Source organism: Balaenoptera physalus, assembly GCF_965194825.1.
Source record: "Balaenoptera physalus genome assembly, chromosome: 1".
Classification (NCBI taxonomy): domain Eukaryota; kingdom Metazoa; phylum Chordata; class Mammalia; order Artiodactyla; family Balaenopteridae; genus Balaenoptera; species Balaenoptera physalus.
In genome coordinates this window covers 88,918,972-88,941,415 of record NC_138882.1, presented here as the reverse complement: position 1 = coordinate 88,941,415, position 22,444 = coordinate 88,918,972, and the positions used below count along the sequence as shown (strand labels likewise).

The window sequence follows — 22,444 nt, the reverse complement described above, 5'->3', positions numbered from 1 at the left end:
GAAATAAAAATTCAGCTCATCAGGAAGAGTAGTCACATTTCAGAGCTCACTAGTCACATGTGGATAGTGGCTACCGTATTAGGGCAAATACAGAACTTTTCCATCATTACAGAAAGTTCTGTTGGACAGTGCTGGATTTGAGGTATTAGGGTATCAGGAGGAGGTGCATATGTTCTGGCCCTTCAAGGATCAAATCTCTATCAGACCTTGGGTGTAAGTTATCTACCCTCTCTATCCCCTTCTCATATCAGGTACCAGTAGCCAGGCTGTATACACAAATAACCAGGCTTCTGTACTCCATGGTCTCTCCATCTCTTTGTCCTGCCCTCTGGCCTGCTCTTGTCCTTGCTCTATCCCTCCAGTCCCTGCAAAACAAGCTCCAGAAAAACTTTTCCATCAACTTTGACTTAGTTTCCTGGTCACAGAGTTGAAAAAGGGCGGAGGCACTAAATTGTTGAACAGGTAAGAAAAGGAGGCAGAGGTGAGAGTAAAGGTCACAGTCACCATGGCAGCAGAGCTAGAGACTGACACCTTGGTAAAGAAAAACAACGGCCAGGAGAGAGCAAAAGAGCTGCTGAGAATGCAAGATAGATGCAGACAAAGACTGAAGTGGAAAAGAATCTTTTCGATCCTACTTTCTGTTCAATTTACATTGATTTTATGAACTTCCAGGAGCCTGAGGTCTGGAATTACTATGTGGAGGTCCATAGAAAAGCCAACCCCCAAATAAGGGCTAGGACTAGATTTGTCTGCAAAGGTTTAAATGAACCAGAAATCAGAATGTATGCTAACCTCTCCCATCTCAGGGTTTCTCATCACTAGTCACTCCTAGTCACTCCTTTCGGAATAATAAAAATCATTTCAATTAGAGGTGGAATTGTGCCATCAATCAGTTATTACTCTACAAGGAAGTAACAGAAACTGCTGAAGCATATCGTAAGGAATGAGGGTTGGTTTGAATATTCAGCAAACATTTACTAGGTTATGATCATGTACTTGGATACGAACTGTAATGGGAGCTGCAGAGATAAACGGTAGCTGCCTTCAAATAACTTGGTCATAACTCTAAATCCTTAAGTCCTGTATTATGTCTTCCTGCATATAAACCAGGCTTATACTGGGAAGAAACTATGATGAAACCAAATTATGAGAGACCCATAACCTTTTCCTTCCAAATCCCCTCACAAACTTCATTTCCCTGTATTTCAAGAGCTCATTAAACAAAAATCAAAGCTTCATGCACTCCAAAGTTGAAGGAATTTAGTAATGATTAACTATAGATGTAGAAAACTAGCTTAGACCACCAGAAGATCCCACTACAGTTCTTTAGTGAATTGGACAAAAGACAGTGTAGCTCAAATTCCTTCCCTCTTCACCCCACCAACCCGCATTCTGACTATATTCATTACGGTCAGTAGGAAATGGTTTCTCTACAGGGTTTTCAACAATGTGAATTGTGAAGTAGGGGGAAAGCTCCTTTGAGCACATTTTCTTTCTAATAACTTCTTCAACACCATCTCAGAGACAAGAAAACAAACTTTTTTGCCATTAAAAAAAACTTTATTTTATTTATTTATTTTTTACAAAGAATACCCCCACCTGGGGTGAAAAAATATATCTGGTTAAGTACAAAATATAGTTTTTGTCATACAAAAAGATATACAGTTAAAAAACAACAAAAAAATGAAATCACCTTCAGCCCCCATAATTTCTCAGGAAAGGGAAGATAGAGCTCAGTGCTCTGACACAGGACAGTGAACAAAGTGCTAAGGCTGAGGGAGACTGAGCAAGTGCTAGAGGCTGCAGTGCGAGAGGGGCTGTCAACATCCCTGTCTCCTAACACTGGGCAGGAATGGAGCCCGCACAGCTTCTGTGAAGACCTGCCCTCTAGTTTCTCATGGCAACATCTGGATGCTCTGATCACAGTGTTGGGGCATTTTGATCTAGAGTTCCTCCTTGGGTTTGGAGAAGTCACAGTGGGCAAGGCTGATAGCAGCAACCCTTCTCATATAATTAGAGTGTCAGAATTGCAGAATTCTGTACACTGGGACAAAGTCTCAAAAGCAGTAACACTTTTTTTGTGTGTGTCATTGTGCTTACCCCTAGAGACATAGTAGACCAGTTTTAGCTTACACTTGAGAAAGGAAAAAAAATCCCAAATTTGACACAAACTAAAGTGCTAAGAACATCACCTCAGAATCAATTCCAAGGAGTCACATGAAAAGAAAAACACATTCTCCCACATGAAAATGTTTGCCAACAGGAGAACACAGTGCAATAGGCTCTAAAAATGGCTTTTAAGACCTTTGGTGGGGCACAGTTACTACCTCTTTACACCTGATTAAAGTACTTTCTGAACAAAGACAACCTTTGAGCTTCTTCCCTTTAATCCACATGGGAAGCTCACTCCAAAGTCCAAACCAAATCAGCTCTGGAGGGCTTTTTTTTTTTTTTTTCTGTAAGTGTACAAACAAAGGGGAACAACGATTTGAAGAACATCCTTTTCACAAAGTTTTGGCCGTGATTTTTTTCCTTTTCATTTTCCTAGTTTGCTAAATTGGCTCTCCTCTACATGGCAGAGGTTCAAGGTCTCTTGTTATAACAATCTATCATCCCCTCCATAAAACACTGGGAAGACCATGCCAGGAGGCCATTTCTACCCCTTATTCAAAAGTACTGAAAATGCCTCAATTTTCAAAGATTTAAGAAAATGGGATTGGCCTGAATTTTTCTAGTATGTTTTTAAACCCATCCAGCAAAATACCCCGTATCACATCTGACTGGCTGAGGACGAGTGCGCACCCATTAAAGCCCAGGAGATTGCATGCTGATCACCTCCTACACTGGAGAGTCAGAGGCTGGGGTGGACCGGTACCCCACTGTAGAGACTACTGAGTCTCTAAAAAAGTACGAGTCCGGGAAGAGAGATGAAAAGAAACAAGTAGGTACAGTTGCTTCTTTTCTTCCACATGCTCACTGCACGTTGTTGTTGAGGATGCAGGGATCCACCTGGGAGGAAGAAAGAAAAGAACATTTTAGTTTGGGTGAGAACTAAAAGAACAACCCAGTTTAGCAATCCCTCCAAGTCAACTTCCTATAGTAGGCTTAGGGCAAATGTAGTGGTAAAATGACAATTCTCACCTCAGTGTAAGTAGGTGGTGGCATGAACTTGAACTCAGGAGCATACATAAAAATAGGGCTGTCTTGAGAACCATCTGTGTCATCTAGCAGAGGAGTAGTGGGGCTCTCCAATCGGTGATCTTCAGGAATGATATCCATATAGCAAGGAGGGGCTAGAGAGAGAAAGTATGGGGATAAGAAGCCTGGCCAAGGAATGCTTGACCGTCACCAATTTTACAAACCCAAGCACGCCAGAAAGGAAGAACAGACATTAGGTCTAGCTCACCTTCTGGGGTATCGGGGATGTTTAGATCCACCCAACTCATCTCAGAACTGGTTCGGCTGGCCATGCTGGATGTCCGGCTACTGAGGCCTGACCTGCTGCCAATTACCAGGGGCAGGTCAAGAATGACTTTCTTGGAGCCAGGGACGCTAACATAGATCTAGAAAAGGAGACGGCAGTTTGTTAGACTGGAGATCTGGAGAAAACACCACTATTGTTCTGACAGATGAACAATTTCTCTCTCCAGCCCCACCCACTCACCAATAAGGAGTATTCAACTCGAAGGATGTTGCAGCCCAAGATAGAAGGTCTGATCTTCTGCACCCGAAGGCTCTTGCCACGCCATGATGCGCAAGTTCCTGAGATAATATGATTGCCTCTGACCGATGACAACTTCTGCGTCAGCATCTTAGTTTGGCCATTGGCAAGGTAAGTGTGGCGGGCTACAATGGCAGCTTTGGGGACCACGATGCGGGAACTTGTATTCTCAAAGTCAGCATGGATGTTAATCTCATCACCTAGCAATGAGAAAGATGAAAACTGATGCTTAGTACAGTTGATGACTTTTCATCTGTCCCTGTCTCCTGCCCTCACCCCCAAACCCACAGTTCCTGTTTTAATAGTCTCCCATTTTAAGCACTAGATCCTTACCTTCACAGAATCCTTTTCTGTCTATTCGGGCAGAGACGCACACCCGCCCATCAGGAATAAACATGCAGGAAACTTTCTTCTCCTTTTTAGCAGACACAGGTGCCTATGTAGAATGGAGGAGAAAAACGTGTTTTGAGAATTTCCAGAGATCCTTTCTCTGCTTCTCTTTCCTTTCCACTGCTTATTTAGAATAAGCAGCTTTCCCTCCCACCTTGATGACTTAGGACTTGATTCCCTGAGGGGCTTCACTCTAATGCCCTAGACACTTGACTTATTATCCCTGAAACCCAGAAGAATAGAATCTTAAAATGAACCTCACCAGTAAATCAGGGGTATTGACATCCACTAGATCCATCACTTCAAAGTTTTTCTTTGTCTCCTGAGTTGGGTGGCTGGGGCGATCAAGAAAAGCCTTCACCCAGTAGTCTACACACCCATATTTTCCTTTGAAAGATGTTCCCAGAGGCCTTTATCAAGAAAAAAGAAACAATTAATTTAAAAATGCTCTCCAAGAAGAGTAAGTGATCAAAGGAGGGGAAGATAAGTCCACAGATGCATTTAGCTGATACATACCCCTGAGGAAGCTCAAAGCCAAACTTGTATTCATATTTGTTTCCAGGTCTCATGATCACCTCATTCTCACCTGAAGGGAGAGAAAAGCGAGTAGCCATTAGGTTTCTTGTTACACTTAAAATGCATCTGTACGATATGGAATTCTTGGGCAGCATACAAGAGTATTGTAAAACCCCCATTTTCATCCCTTATGTTCTTAAATGAGAGATTCTGATGCATTTCATTGGGCCAAAAAGTTGCAAAGCCCTGCAGTGCTCAAAGGCTCAACCAGGACAGTTAAGCTACTATCATCTCAAACAGGAAGCAAACAGAATAAACAAGTTATGCACACAGAAAATCTTTCAATAGCTAAGGCAACATCCCTCAGGATCACCTACAGAACACAGCACCATAAGAAATTGCACACATCACCCTTTTTCGGGTGGGGGGTGGGGGGTGGGGGGTGGGGGGAGGGAAGAGTTTGCAAATTAAAACTAAAAAAGATAAGGAAGCCACACAAAATGCAAACCACACAACCTGAGCAACTCAGACTCTATACTGCAGGCTCCATTTATTCGTTTTAATTCTCTTCTCGAATCAGCTTTCACCTTCCAGCAAACAGCTGGGTCACTCACCTGTTGGCTGGTCGTCCAGGAGAAGCGTGTCTTCGTAGCGCAGGTAGTTCAGTGTCTGTTTGCACTGTTGGGATCCCTGCATCCACAGGACTTTGGCCACTCCGCAAGCCAGGATCCTGACAGCTTTGACTCCAGTGACTTCACACACCTCCACTATCACCCGGCCAGCCACCTTCTCCCCACTGCCGTACACCTTTTCGGGGTCGTTAAAGACCACCTCGAAAGACTTGATCTTCTTGAACATCACCATAATCGGGCTGGGTTGGCTTCAGAGTTAAAAACGAGGGAGGAAAAACAGAACCCCAAATCAAAGGACCCTTAGCAATAAGTTAAAATTATTTCACTCTTCAATCCTCTACTAAATTTTCGATAAGATGTCCGCAAAAATTGTAAGCTGCTGCTTAGGCCAAGGGATTTCAAAAGAAAAATAAACCCTTTCTTTTCTCTCTTTCCTCCAGCAGCTGGAAGAGAGCCCCGGATCTCTGCGGAAAAGCTAAAAGCACACCGCCCGAGGAGACGAAAAGAGAGTTACAAGTAAGAGCCGGAAACTGCTCTATATAGTAGCCCGGCAGGCAGGGCCACGCGAGCGCTGGCCTGGAGGCTCGTGCTGCCCTCGTGCACAGCCCTCCCATTGGCTGCCCGTTCCTTGTTTACCAGGAGCCCGACCAATCAGTGAGGTCGCAGCAGCGCGTGGACACAGTGTGCTCCTGGCTGGGAAAATAGTTGTTGTGCATCGCTGCAGGGCCAGGAGGAGGGGGTGGAGGGGTTGTGGGGCGGCTTCCCTTGGGCCCAAAGGAAGGCAGGCTTCGCTGCCCCTAAAGTTTATCCGAGGCCAGAGTCCTTCGAAGGATACTTTTGGGGTGCCAGCGATGTTTTGAGGTAAAAGGAAAATGTGCTTATGAGGGAATTTCGTGCCTAGCCTCAGTCAATGCAATTAATTTAGAGGCAACTGTTTATTTCCGACTCACAAATCGCAAGTCGTGTGAAAAACAATCCCAGAGCTCCAGAATAATTTAGGATCGGGGCGGAGGACAGGGAGTGCCGCTGTTACTGTTCAGGAACATCTCCTTTGTCCTTCTGTTGCCCCGCACCTCTTAAAAACCAACAAACAACACCCCACCCCACCCCCCAAAAAAACCTGCTGTGCGGGAAGGAAAAGAGAGCTTGTCACAAAATTTTAACCTCTCTTCAGCGCTCACAGGAAAGCGAGTATGTGGGACTGATCGGCCTTCTCCCTCCCTTTCTAGCCCCCGGGCTCGGGGCTGTGTGCCTCAGCCCATGAGCCCTCCACTCTGTTCTCGGGACCGGAAACAGTGCGGGCGTGTCCACATCCTCTTGCTTATCCCCTCATCTCTTCAGTCCCTAACTGAAAAGTTGGGGAACACTTTATGTCCCGCCAGTTACCTCACTACCTCTTTAGTAAAGTGTGTTTTTTAGGCTCTGATTATCTCTCACTCCCTGCTTCTCCAGGAAAGCAAAAAGAAAAAAAAAAGGGTGCTTCACTCTTTTCATTCCCCCCACCCAGTTACTTTAACTCTTTCTTGTCTTCGTCCCCTCTCCAACTTACGAAATCAAAGGTACATCCCTAAATCTGCTGCCTGCATTCCTCACAGCCTTCAAATTAGTTAAAAGCAAGAAAGTTCTCTTGTTTGTAACCAAAGTGTCCGAGGAAAGATGGCCGTATTCCTGTTTGAAGGAAGAATTCCCCTGTCTTTGAAAAGCTTCTCGTTTTTTGTTGTGTTTTGTTTTTTTCCCTAAGCTGTTTAGAAATTGCTGAGAAAGGGAAGAGAAGACAGACGGATCACTAGCACACTATGTATTCATGCTAAAAGAAGCCTTGACTCTTCATCCTGTGTTGTCGTTTGGCTCTCTGTCAGATGGGCTTTTCCTTAGCTGGCCATGAGGTGCCTTTAGGAACCAACTCCTGAGAAATTTTTCATAAATGCAATAAGAAAAACTTGTGTGCAGAGATACAGGGATTCTTCTCCCTTGTCTTTGATTCCTGATTCCCTCCCATTTGTTAGGGAATCAGGAGATGACCTCATTTCTTGTGCTGGAAAGAGAAAGACAATGTCCGGAAGATTGAGATGGGGAAGTAAATAAGAAGCATTAGAATATCCAGAAATGCTACCCTCTCAGCAAAAAGACGGCTATTCATTTCTGTGAAAGATCCTTTTTCCTTCCTCACACACCCTAACTAGGTTGACACTCTAAGGCTAACAAGTTACAACTCAACCCCACCATTAAGCAAGCTCAAAAATCAGGCATCAAGACTACTGGAAAGCACACACACACACACAGCACCAACTCCCAGGAACAAAAAGAGGAACATGTTGATCCTTAGGGTGTGTGGGTTTGAGGCGGCACCGTGTTCAAGAAAGTTAACCAATAAGGCCTGAGTTATTTTCAGTCGGTCAACAGTATTGATTGAGTTGATTGAGTTATCTGGAGCAGGGAAGGTGGGACTCTCATTAAAGTAATTTTAAAATTTTGAATTGTAGCTTCTGAGAATTTTTAGTTTGATACATATGAAAGTGTACATAAATATGAAATATCAAAATGTTTACAAAGAAATACATGAATCAATATTGTTAAACAGTGTGTGATGTGTAACTACATAAATTTTGAGGGACTGAGAGGAGAGGTGAGTGTAATAGACCAGGGTGGTGTTGATTTGGGACCTCTTAGAGAAAAGGGAATGCTGATATTTATTTGGGCACATCTGTGAACTACTGACTTTTAAAATAAACCTTAATACCATTCCCTTTTGCTCTAAGTTCCTCTCTTGGGCTCCAGTTTCTTCTTTCTTTCCCGTTCAAAACTCGGTACAGACCACTTGTTTGCGCTGTGCTACGACTGGGTTCCCTTAAATGCCAAAAACCTATTTCACTTTGGCAGCAGCTGCTGCCAACCAGGCCTGTAGCCAAAGCATGTTCTGAAATGGAGTCCCCCTGGCAAAGTTGTTTACAACCTTTCACCTTATAACCTGGTATTCTGATGAAAATGTGCCTTCTGATTCTTCTTTCTCAGTTCCTGTGCCAAAGAAGAAAAAATCTTGTAAACTGCTGTCCTGAAAACAGAGTACAAACACTTGTGGGGTGCAAGAGAGAAAAAGGGCAGGTCCAGTAAGGAACAGCAAAGGAGGGCTAAGTCCAGTTTTGCAAATTAGATCATCTTTACCTGCTCCTTCCCCACCCTCTTCAATCTCAGTGCCAATAGGAAACCAAGTGGTGATTGTTGTTTGCTTTACAGGAGGTGGTTGAGTAAAGCCCAAGCGTTCATGAAGAGAAGTGCCCTCAGTGCTCAACTGCCAATCAGAGTTCTTTTTTTTTTTTTTTTTTCCTAAATGGGTTTTTATTTATTTATTTATTTATTTTTGGCTGTGCTGGGTCTTCGCTTCTTTGCGAGGGCCTTCTCCAGCTGTGGCGAGCGGGGGCCACTCCTCATCGCGGTGCGCGGGCCTCTCACTATGGCGGCCTTTCTCTTTGCGGAGCACAGGCTCCAGACGCGCAGGCTCAGTAGCTGTGGCTCACGGGCCCAGCCGCTCCGCGGCATGTGGGATCCTCCCAGACCAGGGCTCGAACCCGTGTTCCCTGCATTGGCAGGCAGACTCCCAACCACTGCGCCACCAGGGAAGCCCCAACATTTCTCTTTTCTTCAACCTCTGGTGTGATAAACATTTAGGACTCTAAAGACTCAAGTTTCCTAATAACCCCTTCTTTTTTCCTTTTAATTGTTACTGTCATCTCCACTCGGTAAACTTCCCTTTTACTCTTATCTTTTCCATTCTCCTCTAGGGAATATTATTTTAGAGACAAAGGGAGTGTGGCATTTGAGACTGATCAACTTTGCGTATGCCTCCAAGTCATAGATAACAGAACTTAGAGTTCAAAGTAACTTTTTGGCTATTTATTGAGCACCTATAATGGACCAGTTCCTTTACATAATTACCTCAATAATATTTTATTTATAGGTTTATCTGTCATCTTGTTCCAGAAGGGCTTTAAGGGTAGATTATTTCATTTAATTCTCACAATAACCCTGTGACTCAGGGTTGATGAAGTCAGGCTCAAAGGGTTAAGTAATTTGCCTGCAGTCACAGATTTTGTAAATAGAGCAAGATGTTGAACACAGATCTGTCTATATGTACCGTTTCTATTGTGTTGTCCTGCCTCTCAGTGCTTTAACACATGGTATCCTGTTTGATCTTCACTGTGAAGGATTCAGAGCAAGACTCATAAAATGTTAGAGTTAAAGGGGACTCTAGCAGTCTTTTTTTAAAAAGACGTATTCCCTTATTTTAGTTAAGTGACTTACCCTAGGACATAACAGCTAGTAACTGGTGGAGCCACTCTCCAAACCCAAGATTCTTAATACTTAATCTAGAGTCTTATCTCTAGTTTGCTTTGTAAGGGTTCTTGTTTTTCAGTTTAGCTTTAATTATCAAAAAATACTTCATCAGAACAGATTGGTGGTTGCCAGGGGTTGGGGGGGGGCGAAATGGGTGAAGGGAGTCAAAAGGTATAAACTTCTAGTCATAAATAAGTCATGGGGATGTAATGTACAGCATGGCAACCATAGTTAATAATACTGTATTGCATATGTGCAAGTTGCTAAGAGGGTACATCTTAAAAGTTCTCATCACGAGAAAAAAATTCTGTAACTATATATAGTGACAGATGTTAACTAGACTTATTGTAGTGATCATTTTGCAACATATTCAAATATCCAATCATTATGTTGTACACTTGAAACTAATATAATGTTGTATGGCAATTTTACCTCAATTAAAAAAAAAACCCTCATCTGGAAGCCCACATTTCATGTTTATTGGGGTCTATTTTTCTACTATGTTGAAGAAGGAATGGAGATGTAGAAGTTGTCCAACTTCAGGGAAAGATGGGGAGAGGAGGTAAATTAATTTGTTCAGAACTACTGCAGACTCATTTAAGATATTTCTTAAAGTTGCCTTATTATATAAAAAAAAATTTTTCCCCCTCTCATGCTATCACCCATATGTTTTCTTTCCTTTACTGTCAAATTTCTTAAGAGAGTAAATTATACCAGCTTTCTCTGTTGGCTAAACTTGTCCCTTTGTAGTCTGGCTTCTGCTATCACTGAAATGGTTTTCTTAAAGTTTTCCAGAGGAAACCAGAGTAGTTTTTTAGGCCTTATTTCCCTTGACTCCTGTATAATTTGAAAACTGCCATCTTTTTAAATTTAAACATTCATCTTGACTTTTGGATTTTATCCTTTTTCTCCCTTGCTAGCAATTCCTTTTTTCTCTGCCCCCGCCCCCCCCGAAAGCTTTTCTCCTTGGCCCTCTCCTTTTCTGTCTTCAAGCTTTGCTGTTCAGTTTGTCCATCTGTACATCACTCAAGGAAACCTCTAGCCCATCTTGAGATTTCCAGTTGGCATCTCAAATTCAACTTGTCTAGTATGGCGCTCATAATCTTCCCCCGTGCTCAACCTCAGTTCTTACCCTTGTTTCTTTTAATGGGACCATTATATATTCCCCTGGTTATCAAGGCATAAAGTCCCGAAATTGCCTTCAATTCCTTCCTCTCTGACATTCCCCACGTTCAATCAACTGCCAAATTCTGAAGAGGCCATCTTTCCAGTGTTTCTAGAATTTCTTATTTCTTACTCCACTGCCATCACTCTGGTTCATGTCCTTGTTACTTTTGCCTAGATTATTTTAATAGCTTTTAGATGATCTTTCTGCTATAATCTATAGACCATGACTAGATTAATCTAACACAATTGAGTTCCTATCTGTTCCTGTGATGCTCCAAAACCTACTGCTTACTGAATCAAATTCAAATGCTTCAACCTGGTATTTAAAGCCTTCACAAATTGACCTAAGCCAAACTTTCCAGTCTCATTTCTCTCTACTTCCTCAGAAGTGTACCCTACACATCAGCCAAACCTGAGTACTCAGTATTCCTCTAATATATCGTTCTCCGCATTTGCTTATGCTTTTCTCTCTACCTGGAATGCCTGACTTTCCTTCCCATCTCTACTTTTTGAAATCCTACCCACTCTTCAGTAGACAGCCAAATGACTTTTCCTGTATGAAACCTTTCCTGATTCCCAAATCCCCTCATCTCTCATCTTGTAACCAGATAGGATTTCATTCTCTTTGCATACTCCATTCCACATTGTTTATATTTCTCATATGGAACTTACATGTAAAGTTTCTTTTCTCTCCTAGGTAATGAATTCCTAGAGAGCAGGATCTGTGTCTTTTTAATCTTTTTATTCTTCATAGCATCTAGCAGAGTACATTTCATAGAGAAAATATGTTATTAAATATAAACTGCATTGGTGGACTGGGATATGTCTCTGGAGTAGAATATGTTACTAATTCAGAACCTAGTATAGTTTCTTATCAACAATAAGAAACCTCAATCTCAGTTCCTTCTGCTATATTTGAACATAACCAGTCCCTCCTCGAAGCCTGTGGCCCAATTATGTATAGAGCAAGGGTGGTGAGGGTGGTGAGGTGGTGAGGGGTGATGGTTTATTTCTCTATGAGAGAAATTTGGACCGTGTTGATGTTTATAAACATGAGAGAGATGGGACATTTTGTGCTTAAACCAACTTCCCCTTTTCTGAGAAATTCTTTCTTACACAATTCAGTAACCCAGTTGGCTCAGCCCTGCCACCCAGTGGATAAATTAGAGTACTATTGAGATCCTTAGTCCACACAGAAGCTTTTCTGAGACCTGAAACTTGACCCAGACCACTCCCCTGAGTGAGGAAGATGATTCTTTGATCCTGAGAAAGGAGCAGAGGAGGGAATATGGTGTTCATGACTGAGAGGAAGAAATTACATATTAAAACAGTTTTCTCTTTTTTACCCATTTAACAGTACTTTCTATGTTAATAGCATTTTATAAATGTACATAGAGCTAAATATACATGTGCATTATAAAGCAATTGCACAAACATTAGATTCTCACTAGATAGGCAGGCAGATATTTTGTAGAAAGGAATATTGCAATATAGAGAGCTCAAGTGACTTGCCTAACTTCACGCAATTAGGACAAAATTCATCTAATTTATGGCTCAAAAATCTTTCCACTAGAGCATCTCTTATCCTTTAAAAAAAAAAAGTCATCTCCTTTGTAAAGATTTCTCTGATTTCTACAAGCAGATTTGATTGTCACTTTCTTTGTATTCCTAACAGCATATTGGACATACTTATATATATTATGAATATTGATCATTTATCTGTTTATTTGTCTGTTACTTCCCACTAAACTGAGTTTCCCAAAGATAGGAACCATGTTGTCTTATGGCCTGGCATAGTTTAGGTGCTTCAAAAATTCTAAATAAGGGTAAAAGTCAATCCGTAGAGGATTATTTTAGCCTGATCAGCTAATGTGTAGCATATTTAGCTCATCCCATTGCTCATCCTTCTGGTTTTGGTTTCTTCTCCAGCACTGATGGTATTCTCCCCAGGCTTGGTCGTGGTAGATGCAGGACAGTGATCTCCATAAAGAGAAAATTAAGCCATGGCAGAATATTTTCTGTTCCAGGTGCTACAGTTTCAGCAAAGGACCTTTCGATTCTTCGCTGGGGTGAGACAGGGTTGGAGGGCAGGATGAAGAGACTGATTAATTTTTTTAAAAAATCCAGCTTAACTAGTTCCTCATAGGTAGAAGTAGAAATGCTGTATCAAAGACTGATTACACAAAACCCTTGATATTAAAAATATTGAACCAGTAGCAAAGAATCATTCCATAATAGCCCTGCAGTGGAGGCAGAATCCAGTTATCTTTCCTGATTTCTCTTTCACTTTCTCAAAGCCCACCCTCCATTCACACACAAATTTTACCTCAGGAAACGTATGTAACTTATTTCTTCTTATTAACTATTAGGAGGACGATGAATAATTTGGTGTGGGAGTAGGCAGAAAAATTGAGGAAGGCCTATTATTTTCTAATGTTCTATCTTCCTTCCTTTCCTTAGTGCTGGTGCAGTTTCTTGGCACTGATTTTGAGAACGTGTAATTACTGGACCATGGAAATTATCTGTTTCCTTGAGAAGAAATGTGGGAAGGAACTTGCCATGAAGTATACAAGGTGGGGTGAAGTGGGTAAGAAGGGGGTTGGGTAGACCTGAGAAATGGTTGAGGTGTCCACAAGTATAAGAAGCTAAGGGGAAATGCTCAGGACTGGCCAAAGTGGAAATGCCCTCTCTTTTTAAAATCAAAATAATGTAACATAATATAGTTAAAAATCACATAATATTTGATGCTTATGCAAAAACCCAGCAGTCCTCAGTTCACTCCACTGAGATAGTCTCTTCCAATTATTTCAGCTTTTTCATCTGGTATTTACTTCATATTTCTAAATTATATGTTTCGTCTTTTGTTTCTTAATTTAGAAATATTAGACATATCTGCTCTTTTTTTGTTATAGTATTTGAAATTTTAAGCATCTTACATCACATTGTATCCCTACCTTCCTGTTCCTCCTACCCCATCCTCCTTATAGAGTTATATAACAGTTTTGGCCAAGTCAGTAGTCATTGTTTACATTATTATCACTGTGTAAATAGCATCAATTGTGGAGCCAAGTAGTGTATTTTGATTGTTTTGTGTCCTGAACAACCCTTTGTTTGTTATGAAGTTATAATTATTTAAGCAGTTTAGTTAGTTTATTATGCATCTATCCTCAGTTTATGTCTGAAATGCCAATTCTGTCAAATACTTATTAATATTTTCTCTCAGATGGTCAACAGATCAGATAATCTAAGAAATTAATTTTCTTTTTCCTGAAGGCTTGTTCCATCCTCACTGGGTAATTCTTTTTAGTCATCAGTACTATCTGCTGACTGTGAAGTGAAGCGGAAAGACAAAACTGAGGCACAGGGTTGATGTTTTTAAACCAGAAAATGTCCTTTCTGTGATCTCTGACCTGGAGAATGACAATCTGGAGGAAGGAATATGGTCCTTGTGATAGGAGTAGAAGAGAGAGTATACAATATTTAAATATTCTCTTTCCTTTCCCCATCATCCTCCTCTTTTCTGTGTTTTCCTAGAAGAAGGAAATTCTGTTCTAATCTTCCTTTTTATACTGTGGTCATTCTAAGCCTTCGACTGATCCACCAAAGGAAGAGGGAAATGCAGGCTACCTATTCTTTTAAATTACATATTTATTAGGTATACTGGATGTTTGATGAACTGCACATATTTGAAGTGTATATTTTCATGGCTTTTGAAATGAAATCACTGCCACAATCAAGATAATGAACATGTTACTCCAAAAAATTTCTTCATGTGTCTTTGTAAACCATCCCTCCCTCCCTCCCCCTGACCATCCCCAGGCAACCACTGATCTTTTTCTGTTACTATATATTAGTTTACACTTTCTATAATTTTATATAAATGGAAGTATACAGTATGTAGTCTTTTCTGTTGTTGTTTGGCTTCTTTCGCTTGCACTCTTATTTTGAAATTCATCATATTGTTGTGTGTATCAGTAGTTTATTTCATTTTATTGCTGAGTGATATTGTATGCAAGTCGTTGTGCAGACACATGTTATCATTTCTCTTGTATCAATACTTAGAAGTGGAATGTTTAGATTGTATGGTAAGTATATGCTTTTAAAGAAACTGCCAAACCATTTTACAAAATAGTTGTACTATTTTACATTCCCACCAGTAGCATGTGAGAGCTTCACAATTTGCCAACACTTGATATGGTCAATCTTTTAAATTTTAGCCATTCTGGTGGGTGTGTAGTGTTTTCTTATTGTTTTTTTAAAATTTGATTTGCATTTCCATAATGAGTCATGATGTTGAGCATCTTTTCATGCACTTATTTTGAGCTACCCATTTTTAAATACTCCATTGGTAATAGGGTAAAGGAAGCAGTGTTGCATGACAGGTGCCATAAGAGAATCTCACTCACCAATTGGCTATGAAATTCTTCTTAACTTACTTGAAATTCCCACACCTGAGGGACAAAGTTACATACTCTTTTGAGTTAAGAGAACCAATATAAGGAACAGTTTCTAAAAAAGATGTTGTGAGTTAAAATGCCTAAGATATCTGTAAGTGAAGACAGCAATGGGTATGTTTCCTCCAATTTTCTTCCATTAGAACAGATTGTTTTCTAGCTTAGCTAAAGGTCATATAGGGACTTCCCTGGCGGTCCAGTGGTTAAGACTCCTGCTTCCACTGCAGGGGGCGTGGGTGCCATCCCTGGCCAGGGAACTAAGACCCCACATGCCTCGCGGCATGGCCAAAAAAAAAAAAAAAGAAAAAAATTATAGAGACTGTGCTTTGCGGGAATGGCAGAGTGGCTATGGTCCTTAGAGAAGGTGGAGAGACCGGAATAGAGGATGAAGAATTGCAAAAGAAATTTGAAATGGCAGCCCAGATAGGACCCCCTGCCTGGTAAGCAATGGCTGGTGTGTATATGTATCCTAGGGGAGTTTGGTCAGGTGGGTGAAACTGAGAGAAGAGGGAGGAGACAGGGTGAATACACAGTTACGTTAGGGAGGGCAGGCCCTAGATAATGGAGTGCCTAAAGGGGAGACTGAGACCAGAACCAGGGGAACAACACTGAATGTTAATGTTATCTCCTTCATAGTTTTGTTCAGAACAGAGCTGTTACTTTAGAACATCCTGAACTAGAACAGCTTCCATTTTCAGTCTTTTCTTCTACAAACTAGATTCCTTCAATTTTGGGCCTTTCCCGCCCTTTTCCAGCTCTCCCTTTTGGGTTTCATGTGATAGAAGAAGAGAAATTTTTTGTGGTGGCAGCCACTGCCTGCAGCTCCCCTTCCCTGCCAAGCTCCACAACCAGAATCTTTAATGGCTGTTTCCTTGACAGCATAGTTTTGTGGTTTAGAGTTAGTTAGGTCTCTGGAGCCAAATTGCCTGGGTTCAGTCTCTGGCTCTACCATTTATTACTGTATTACTGTGGGCAAGTTGCTTAATCTTCCTGTACCTCAGTTTCCTTGTATAAAAACAGAGATAAGAATATTACCTTCCTTAGAGAGTTGTGAGGATTAAATGAATTAATAATTTTAAAGTGTTTAGGGAACCATTGGTGGTCCAGTGGTTAAGACTTGGTGCTTTCACTGCCATGGGCCCAGGTCCGATCCCTGGTTGGGGAACTAAGCCATGCCGCATGGCCAAAAAAAAAAAAAAAAGTGTTTGGAACATTACCTGGCAAGTTTTAAGCTCTCAATAAATGTTAGCTGTTAATTGAATTTAAACTCTTTGGCCCCACTTTCAAGGCACTTCATAATCTGGCCTCTGTCCATCTACCCTTCTATCCCATTACTTCTTGTCTACTTCATTTGAGTTTTGCTGATTTCCTCACTGAATCATGGATCTATGTATAACTCCAGATGGTGTCCGTTGCCTGGAAGGCCCTTAATTCAAATCCTACCCAATCTTCAAAGATCACTTCAAATCCCATCTCCTCTACTACCTCTTATTATATCTTGAGTTCTCATCACCCATCTTCCCACTTGGATTCATAGTACCATAGAATTTAGTGAATAATTACACGCTCATCACTCCTTCATGTGAATCAGCTTTGTCTCCCTAATAGCCTGTAAACTCTTGAGGGCAGAAACAATATTTGATACTTCTGAGCCCTCTTTCAGTGGAGTGAACACATTGTCTTTATGCCATCTTAAGCGTCTGTAAAGAGATTCAACATAGGCAATAAATGTGAAGAATTCATAACTTTAATAACAGATTAGTTAGGGATGGGGATGATAGCTTCTTTCCTATCTGTGCTATTCTCCAAAGACAGAGATTCCCTTCACCAGAAATCCAGACAACCCCCACTTCACCTCTGAACCAAGAAAGCAGAACACATCTTACCCACGTATACTGATCAAATAGACTCTTCTCCCTATCATTTCCTCCTCTTTCCACCTTCCAAGAGAAAATATCATTAGATTTTGAGTTTCTGATGGGTAATGATCATCTCTTCCTCTTTCAGTTCTTCTCTATTAAAAGTCTCAACGCTTAAATTTTCTACTGATGGTCAGGACCCCATGACCTCTAAGCTTGTAGAGGTGATCTCAGGAGTAGACGGACTGGAACAATTTGCTTACTATAAACAAGACTGGGGAAATTAGTGAAGAGCCCCTACTGAGGTCTGGAATGCAGAAACCTTGCCCAGAATCCTCACTCTGTGATCATTTCAACCCTGGACTGCAGCCTCTCTGGATAAATGTCATTGTTTCATGTGTCTCTTAGTCCCCACTGTTTCCTTCAGTGATTCTTTATGTTCTTCCTTGCCAATCTCTATCCACAAATCACTTCTAAACCAGTCATGAGATTGCTGGCCTAGTTATTGAATGCAAAGCCACAGAACAAAGACCCCAGAAAGGAGTGGGGCTAGGAGGGTGGCTGAGGAAAGAGGAACCCCAGCATCCGAGGGAAAGAGGTGCAGTTTTTCCAAGTCTGGCAGGAAGGCTCGGGCATCCTCCAGAGCTGCCTGAGCTGCCACAGTAAAGTTGGGGTCACCAGAGATTAAAACATCAAAGACACAGGAATGGAAGTAAGCGTCTTCAACTGGCAGCCCTTCCTTGCACAGCTGTCTGGCAGTATCAATGGTTATAGCTCCCCGACGACTGCGCTCTGAGCGTGAGAGTCGCTGACTTGGAGGGCATCCCCCAACACAGAGCTGCAGATCCTGCTCAGCTGAGAAGGCCCTGGCCACATCCTCTGCTACTTTGATGGAGAAGGAGAGCTGCCCAGCTGTCTGCCGAATGATTATAGTTGTGCCAATGTAGGCAGCTTGGATCTCCACATGGCTCCCAGGGTTAGCAGTTCGAATGGATAAACTTGAGCCCCCAGGTCGGTCACCTCCATTGATAGAACCATCTTCAAAGGCTGCGGGAAGATTGTCCACCTCAGCCTGGTAGACCTTCTGATCAATGCATTCCTGCATGTTCTTAAATATAATGGTGAGCTGTGAGGGCAAGAGGGAAAACAGTTTATTTTGGGCTCAGTGTATCCTACCCGCTTCCACTAGTCAGGCCTCATTACATAATCAGGGATCTGATCCCAGCAGAGATGAAAGGCTTATCATGGTTCTCACTCCTTGATCCCTTCTTTATGTTCCAATATTGCTTTATCCCTGCTCAACCCCTCTCTTTCTTATTTGGTCTCAACCTCGGAAACTCCCACAGGAGGAGGAAAAGTTTCCTTTCTGTAACTCCTCAACCCAGGGCTCCTCAACTTTCCTCTTTCCAAATTTCTCTTCAGGGTTTTCTGCATTGGCGTGAAATTCCCACTGAGGGAAAGTGATTTACAGGAGCGAGTGTTTGGTAGGAAGGAGTGATTCAAGATGTGAGAGTGGTTGAGGAGGAAAGGGAATAGGGAGCATTGCTGAGAAATAGTGGGAGTGGTACCCTGAGGTGACCATGGGAGGATCTGGAGGAGCAATTGAGTCCCTGACCTTCCGGGTGGTGGTGGCGTTGGCCCCCGATGCCACGGGGGAGCTGGTGGCCTGGACAAAAAGGAAGTCATTATCCAGCAAGGGCCAAGCTCCTTGGACACGGCACGTGTGAAAGTGGTGATGGAAGCTGCGCACGTGAGGGTCCCCGAAGGAGGCGCAATGCAAGAAGCCTGGGGGCTGACCGTTCAGCCGGAAAAACCGGCCTTCATAGTCACAGGGGTCCGGGGCTGGGGGACCAGAGGAGCGCACCGGGCCTGCGCCTGGAAGGGCTGGGCCCCGGGGTGGGGGAGGGGCCGTGGGGCCCTGGCGGGAGCAGTTGTGCTGGATCATCAGGTCTTCGATGCCGTGCACAGCAGAATGGAAGGCGAGGTCCCCGCGGCAGGTGCGGGCCGTGCGCCGAGTGCAGAGCGCGTAGGAGCGGAGGGCTCGGCAGAGGCCGGTGGAGCCCACCCCTCCACCCCGGCCTCCTCCTCGAAGGGCTCCTGGTGAACCCCCACCTCTAAGGCTCAGAGTGGAAGATACATACTCAGCATTGCAGCGGAGGATCTTGCACTGAGAATGAGCTGAGGACGGAAGGGAGAGAGGATTGTGAGATGGTCCCCAGATCGCCGCTCAACCATAACTCTCCCAAACCTCATCAGGGGATTCCAGCCGGTCCTAAAACCCAACTGAGAGCCTTCCACAGTCCCCAGTGCGCAGCCGCGAGCCCCCAGCCCCCAGCTTTCTAGTCTTGTCCTCTTTCAATCTTGCTAAACACGTGTAAGCCCTGCTAGATCTTTTCTCCCTGTGGATCAAGGGCTTTCCCAGTGCCCTTCCCCAAGTTGAATGGAGAATAAAATATGCCTGAGAGTGGGGCGAGTGACTGGAATTCCTCAGCACCCATCTCTTCTCACTCACCCAAGCTCACATGCCCACCCCTACATAGCAGCCTACCCCCTAGATTCCCCAAACCCTTATCTAACCCTTCCTTACCATGTCCACAGAGGAGCAGCAGGAGAGTGAGAATGCTTAGAGTTGGGGGACTGCCATGGGGGGACCAGGGACTAGGGGACTGGCCTGGATCCCCCATACCTATCCAGCCAGGTCCCCCCAGGTTCCGGTTCTTTCCAGCTGGTGACCCTCCTACCTAGTGAATTTTGACCGGACGTCCTGTAAGGGACTGAAAAAAGAAATTTGGCTGGGCATGGGGAAAGAGAAGAGTTGAAGATTGTTCAGAATCGTGTGAAGAGAATCTTGGGAGATCAAGAAAAAGATGAGCAGACTGGAGTTTGGGGAGAATGGGGCTCCCTGAACTAAAACCGAGGCTGTTAAGTCTCTGTGCCCTGCTCTTGCGGCCACTTTCAGGTCCCTTATGCAATACCCCTAGGTGGGGGTGGAAGAAAGGTTGAGTGAACTCAGGGGGGCAGAGTCCACTGTATTGCCCCATTCTGAGCTACCAACCAGCAGAAATGTCAAAAAAGGAGTGGATAGATCAGATCTCAATCATACCAGTGGGCTCCCCAACAGAATTAGGATCTGAAAATACTTCAGAAACATACCTCTTATTTGCCCTTCCCTATCAGGAGGGAACACCCTCCAGAGGTCATTCATTTATTTTCCTCCTTTGTGTCAGAATTTTCAGCGAGAAGGAGTAAGGGTGGTATAAACCATCCCTGTTCTCTAGAACGTCAGTATTCAAATGAAAAGGGAACCAGTCTCTTTCATCTACTCTAGAGAGCTAAAATTATAATCCTTCTCTCTCAGGGGATAATGGGATGCAAGCCAAGCATGCAAATCAACATTTGTTTGTAAGTCAACATTTCTTCTTGTAATTTTCCAAACCTCACTGAAGAACCACTCCTTCCATTAACCTTACCTTGCAAGTTGAGAAGTTCTCAATCTTTTGATGAGAACAGGGCTTGGGGAGGGGCTAACTCTCTTTTGCCAAACTACCCTCTCCTGGGATAAGGATACGATTGAGGGAGAGTCATGCAGGAGGAAGAATAGGATGATGGGACTAGAGTTATGGGGAGAAATCATTTACAACAAGGAGTAACCCCCACCCTTGAAAGCCCAATGTGAAGGGCACTGCTAAGTAGGAGCAGGATAGAAGGGTATCAGTGACTAATCATCTCAGGCTAAATTTGGCCTTGGTGAGAAAACCACAGAATAGGAAATGTGGGACACATATTAAAGAAGGAGACTTCATCAGAATTCTTGAGGTAACAAGATAAGGAGAGAGCTAAGACTCTCAGAGGAGAGACGGAGGTTTAAATTTCTAATGGCCAGAGGCCAGAAAGAAATAAGACAGAAGGAGAAATGGAGATTGGGGCACCTTGGTATGGGAGAGATCCTAGCTTTTGGACCAGAGACATCCAAGTAGATGTCGTAATTTTATGAAATTCTAACTTCAATTCTAACTCCAAAAGCTTATTAAAGGAATTGCAGTTTCATTTTGACTTACTGTTTCCAGAGGTCAAACATTAGTCTGATATCCAATTCTCCAGCCATGACTGTCTACTGTCAGTCAGCTCCAGCCAGGGGATCCCCCGTCTCTTTCTCCATGTCTCCCCTAGGTCCCCAGACCGGCTGCAATCTCACTGAGGTCAGGGAACCAGAGAAGGTCTGGTGTGGGGGGAAGGGGGAGTATATGGCTGGCTGGAGTACTGGACAGCTGAGCAGGGGAGGGAGGTGGCTACTGAGTTGACTGTTTTAAAAATAGCTAAGTCCAAAATTCCAGGAGCATTGGTGGGGGTAGGGTGTTGGAGTGGGGGGAGTGGGGAGGGTAGGAGGATTAGAAACAATATGGAGTATAGGGTGCCAAGTGCGGGGGGGAGGACAGAAATATGACAAGCAAGTCAGATATCCAGTTCGAGCTTATATGATTCTAGTCACTGCCTACTGCAGGCAGCCCTTCAGCATTGTCAATAATGAGCTCCTGGCCTTTAAAAATTAGAGTGGACAACTGTATATGTTTCATTCACCACCCTCATCCCTGCTGTATTGAATATTGCATTTAGTTTTGACAGAACATATCTAGGAGGTAGCTGACTTTAAATAAGGTGCATAGCAGAGGTAGTTCACAGCCCCTCCCCCATTTTTGTAGAGATTTCAGAAGGACTAAAAAAGCCAGCTGTCTAAAGAAGAAATCTGAGCTCTGAGTTGTTTAGGATGAGGGTTTGTTTCAGTCTACCAGCTCAGATCCTTGCAGCTGTCTATCCCCCTACCTCCTCCATTTTCACTCCCTTGTTTATGTAGCAATTCCTCTTCCCAAGTATACACACAAATGTATAAGCTCCTGAGTTTCTGGGGAGGAAGCTAGCAAAGGCAAAGAGAAGAAAAAGGAATAGGGATGGAATTTTTTGAAGGTTAGTAACCCACAGGGAAGAAGAACTTGGAGAGATAAACTGAGAGAAAAAGAGATTCAGAAAGATACTTTTGTGAAGTAGCATAATTTAGTGACCTTTTAAGATATTGCAACCAAGGAATTTAGCCATGTCGTATTTTTGCAGCCATAGGCACCAGGGATCATCATCTCTTACTACTTGCCAAGTGAAATTAACAGAAGGACTGATTCCAAATACTGTCACTAAAGCATCTTAAGTTGCTCTACATTTAATTCAGAATTTAGAAGTCCACAGAGTACTCTTCTCTTTTTTATACATATAGATCTGAAAAAATTTCTCTCCACCACGTGAAGCCATATCACAAGGGTTTTTATAATAAAAATGTAAAGTGACCCCAACCAAACTATCCAAATGATTTTAAAACACAATAAT

General features: G+C 42.9%; 2 protein-coding genes and 1 long non-coding RNA gene across 8 annotated transcripts; 1 reads left to right on the top strand and 2 right to left on the bottom strand.

Annotated features, from left to right (window-relative positions):
* Positions 1–1,538: 1,538 nt before the first annotated feature.
* TXNIP (thioredoxin interacting protein) lies at positions 1,539–5,766 on the bottom strand. Its single transcript, XM_082459671.1, has 8 exons — positions 5,242–5,766; positions 4,628–4,697; positions 4,374–4,521; positions 4,055–4,157; positions 3,665–3,921; positions 3,407–3,563; positions 3,142–3,293; positions 1,539–3,009 (listed from the first exon to the last, which is right to left on the bottom strand). Exons 1-8 carry the CDS (start codon positions 5,489–5,491, stop codon positions 2,974–2,976), a joined length of 1,173 nt encoding a protein of 390 aa, XP_082315797.1. The 5' UTR covers positions 5,492–5,766; the 3' UTR covers positions 1,539–2,973.
* Positions 5,701–16,447, top strand: LOC309660258. Its single transcript, XR_014263309.1, has 2 exons — positions 5,701–5,775; positions 13,219–16,447. It is a non-coding gene; the product is annotated as an uncharacterized lncRNA (long non-coding RNA).
* Positions 16,448–16,941: 494 nt separating this feature from the next.
* Positions 16,942–21,308, bottom strand: HJV (hemojuvelin BMP co-receptor). 6 transcript variants are annotated; one of them, XM_082459452.1, is made up of 4 exons: positions 21,130–21,308; positions 19,659–19,845; positions 18,687–19,249; positions 16,942–18,197 (listed from the first exon to the last, which is right to left on the bottom strand). In XM_082459452.1, the coding sequence occupies exons 2-4, from the start codon at positions 19,753–19,755 to the stop codon at positions 17,574–17,576; spliced, it is 1,284 nt and encodes a 427-aa protein (XP_082315578.1). In that variant the 5' UTR covers positions 19,756–19,845; positions 21,130–21,308; the 3' UTR covers positions 16,942–17,573. The 6 variants fall into 6 exon arrangements, with proteins under 6 accessions (XP_082315578.1, XP_082315579.1, XP_082315581.1 ...); XM_082459453.1 differs by lacking the exon at positions 19,659–19,845 and having other exon boundaries at positions 21,130–21,303; XM_082459455.1 differs by lacking the exon at positions 19,659–19,845 and having other exon boundaries at positions 19,184–19,249; positions 21,130–21,299.
* Positions 21,309–22,444: the final 1,136 nt, after the last annotated feature.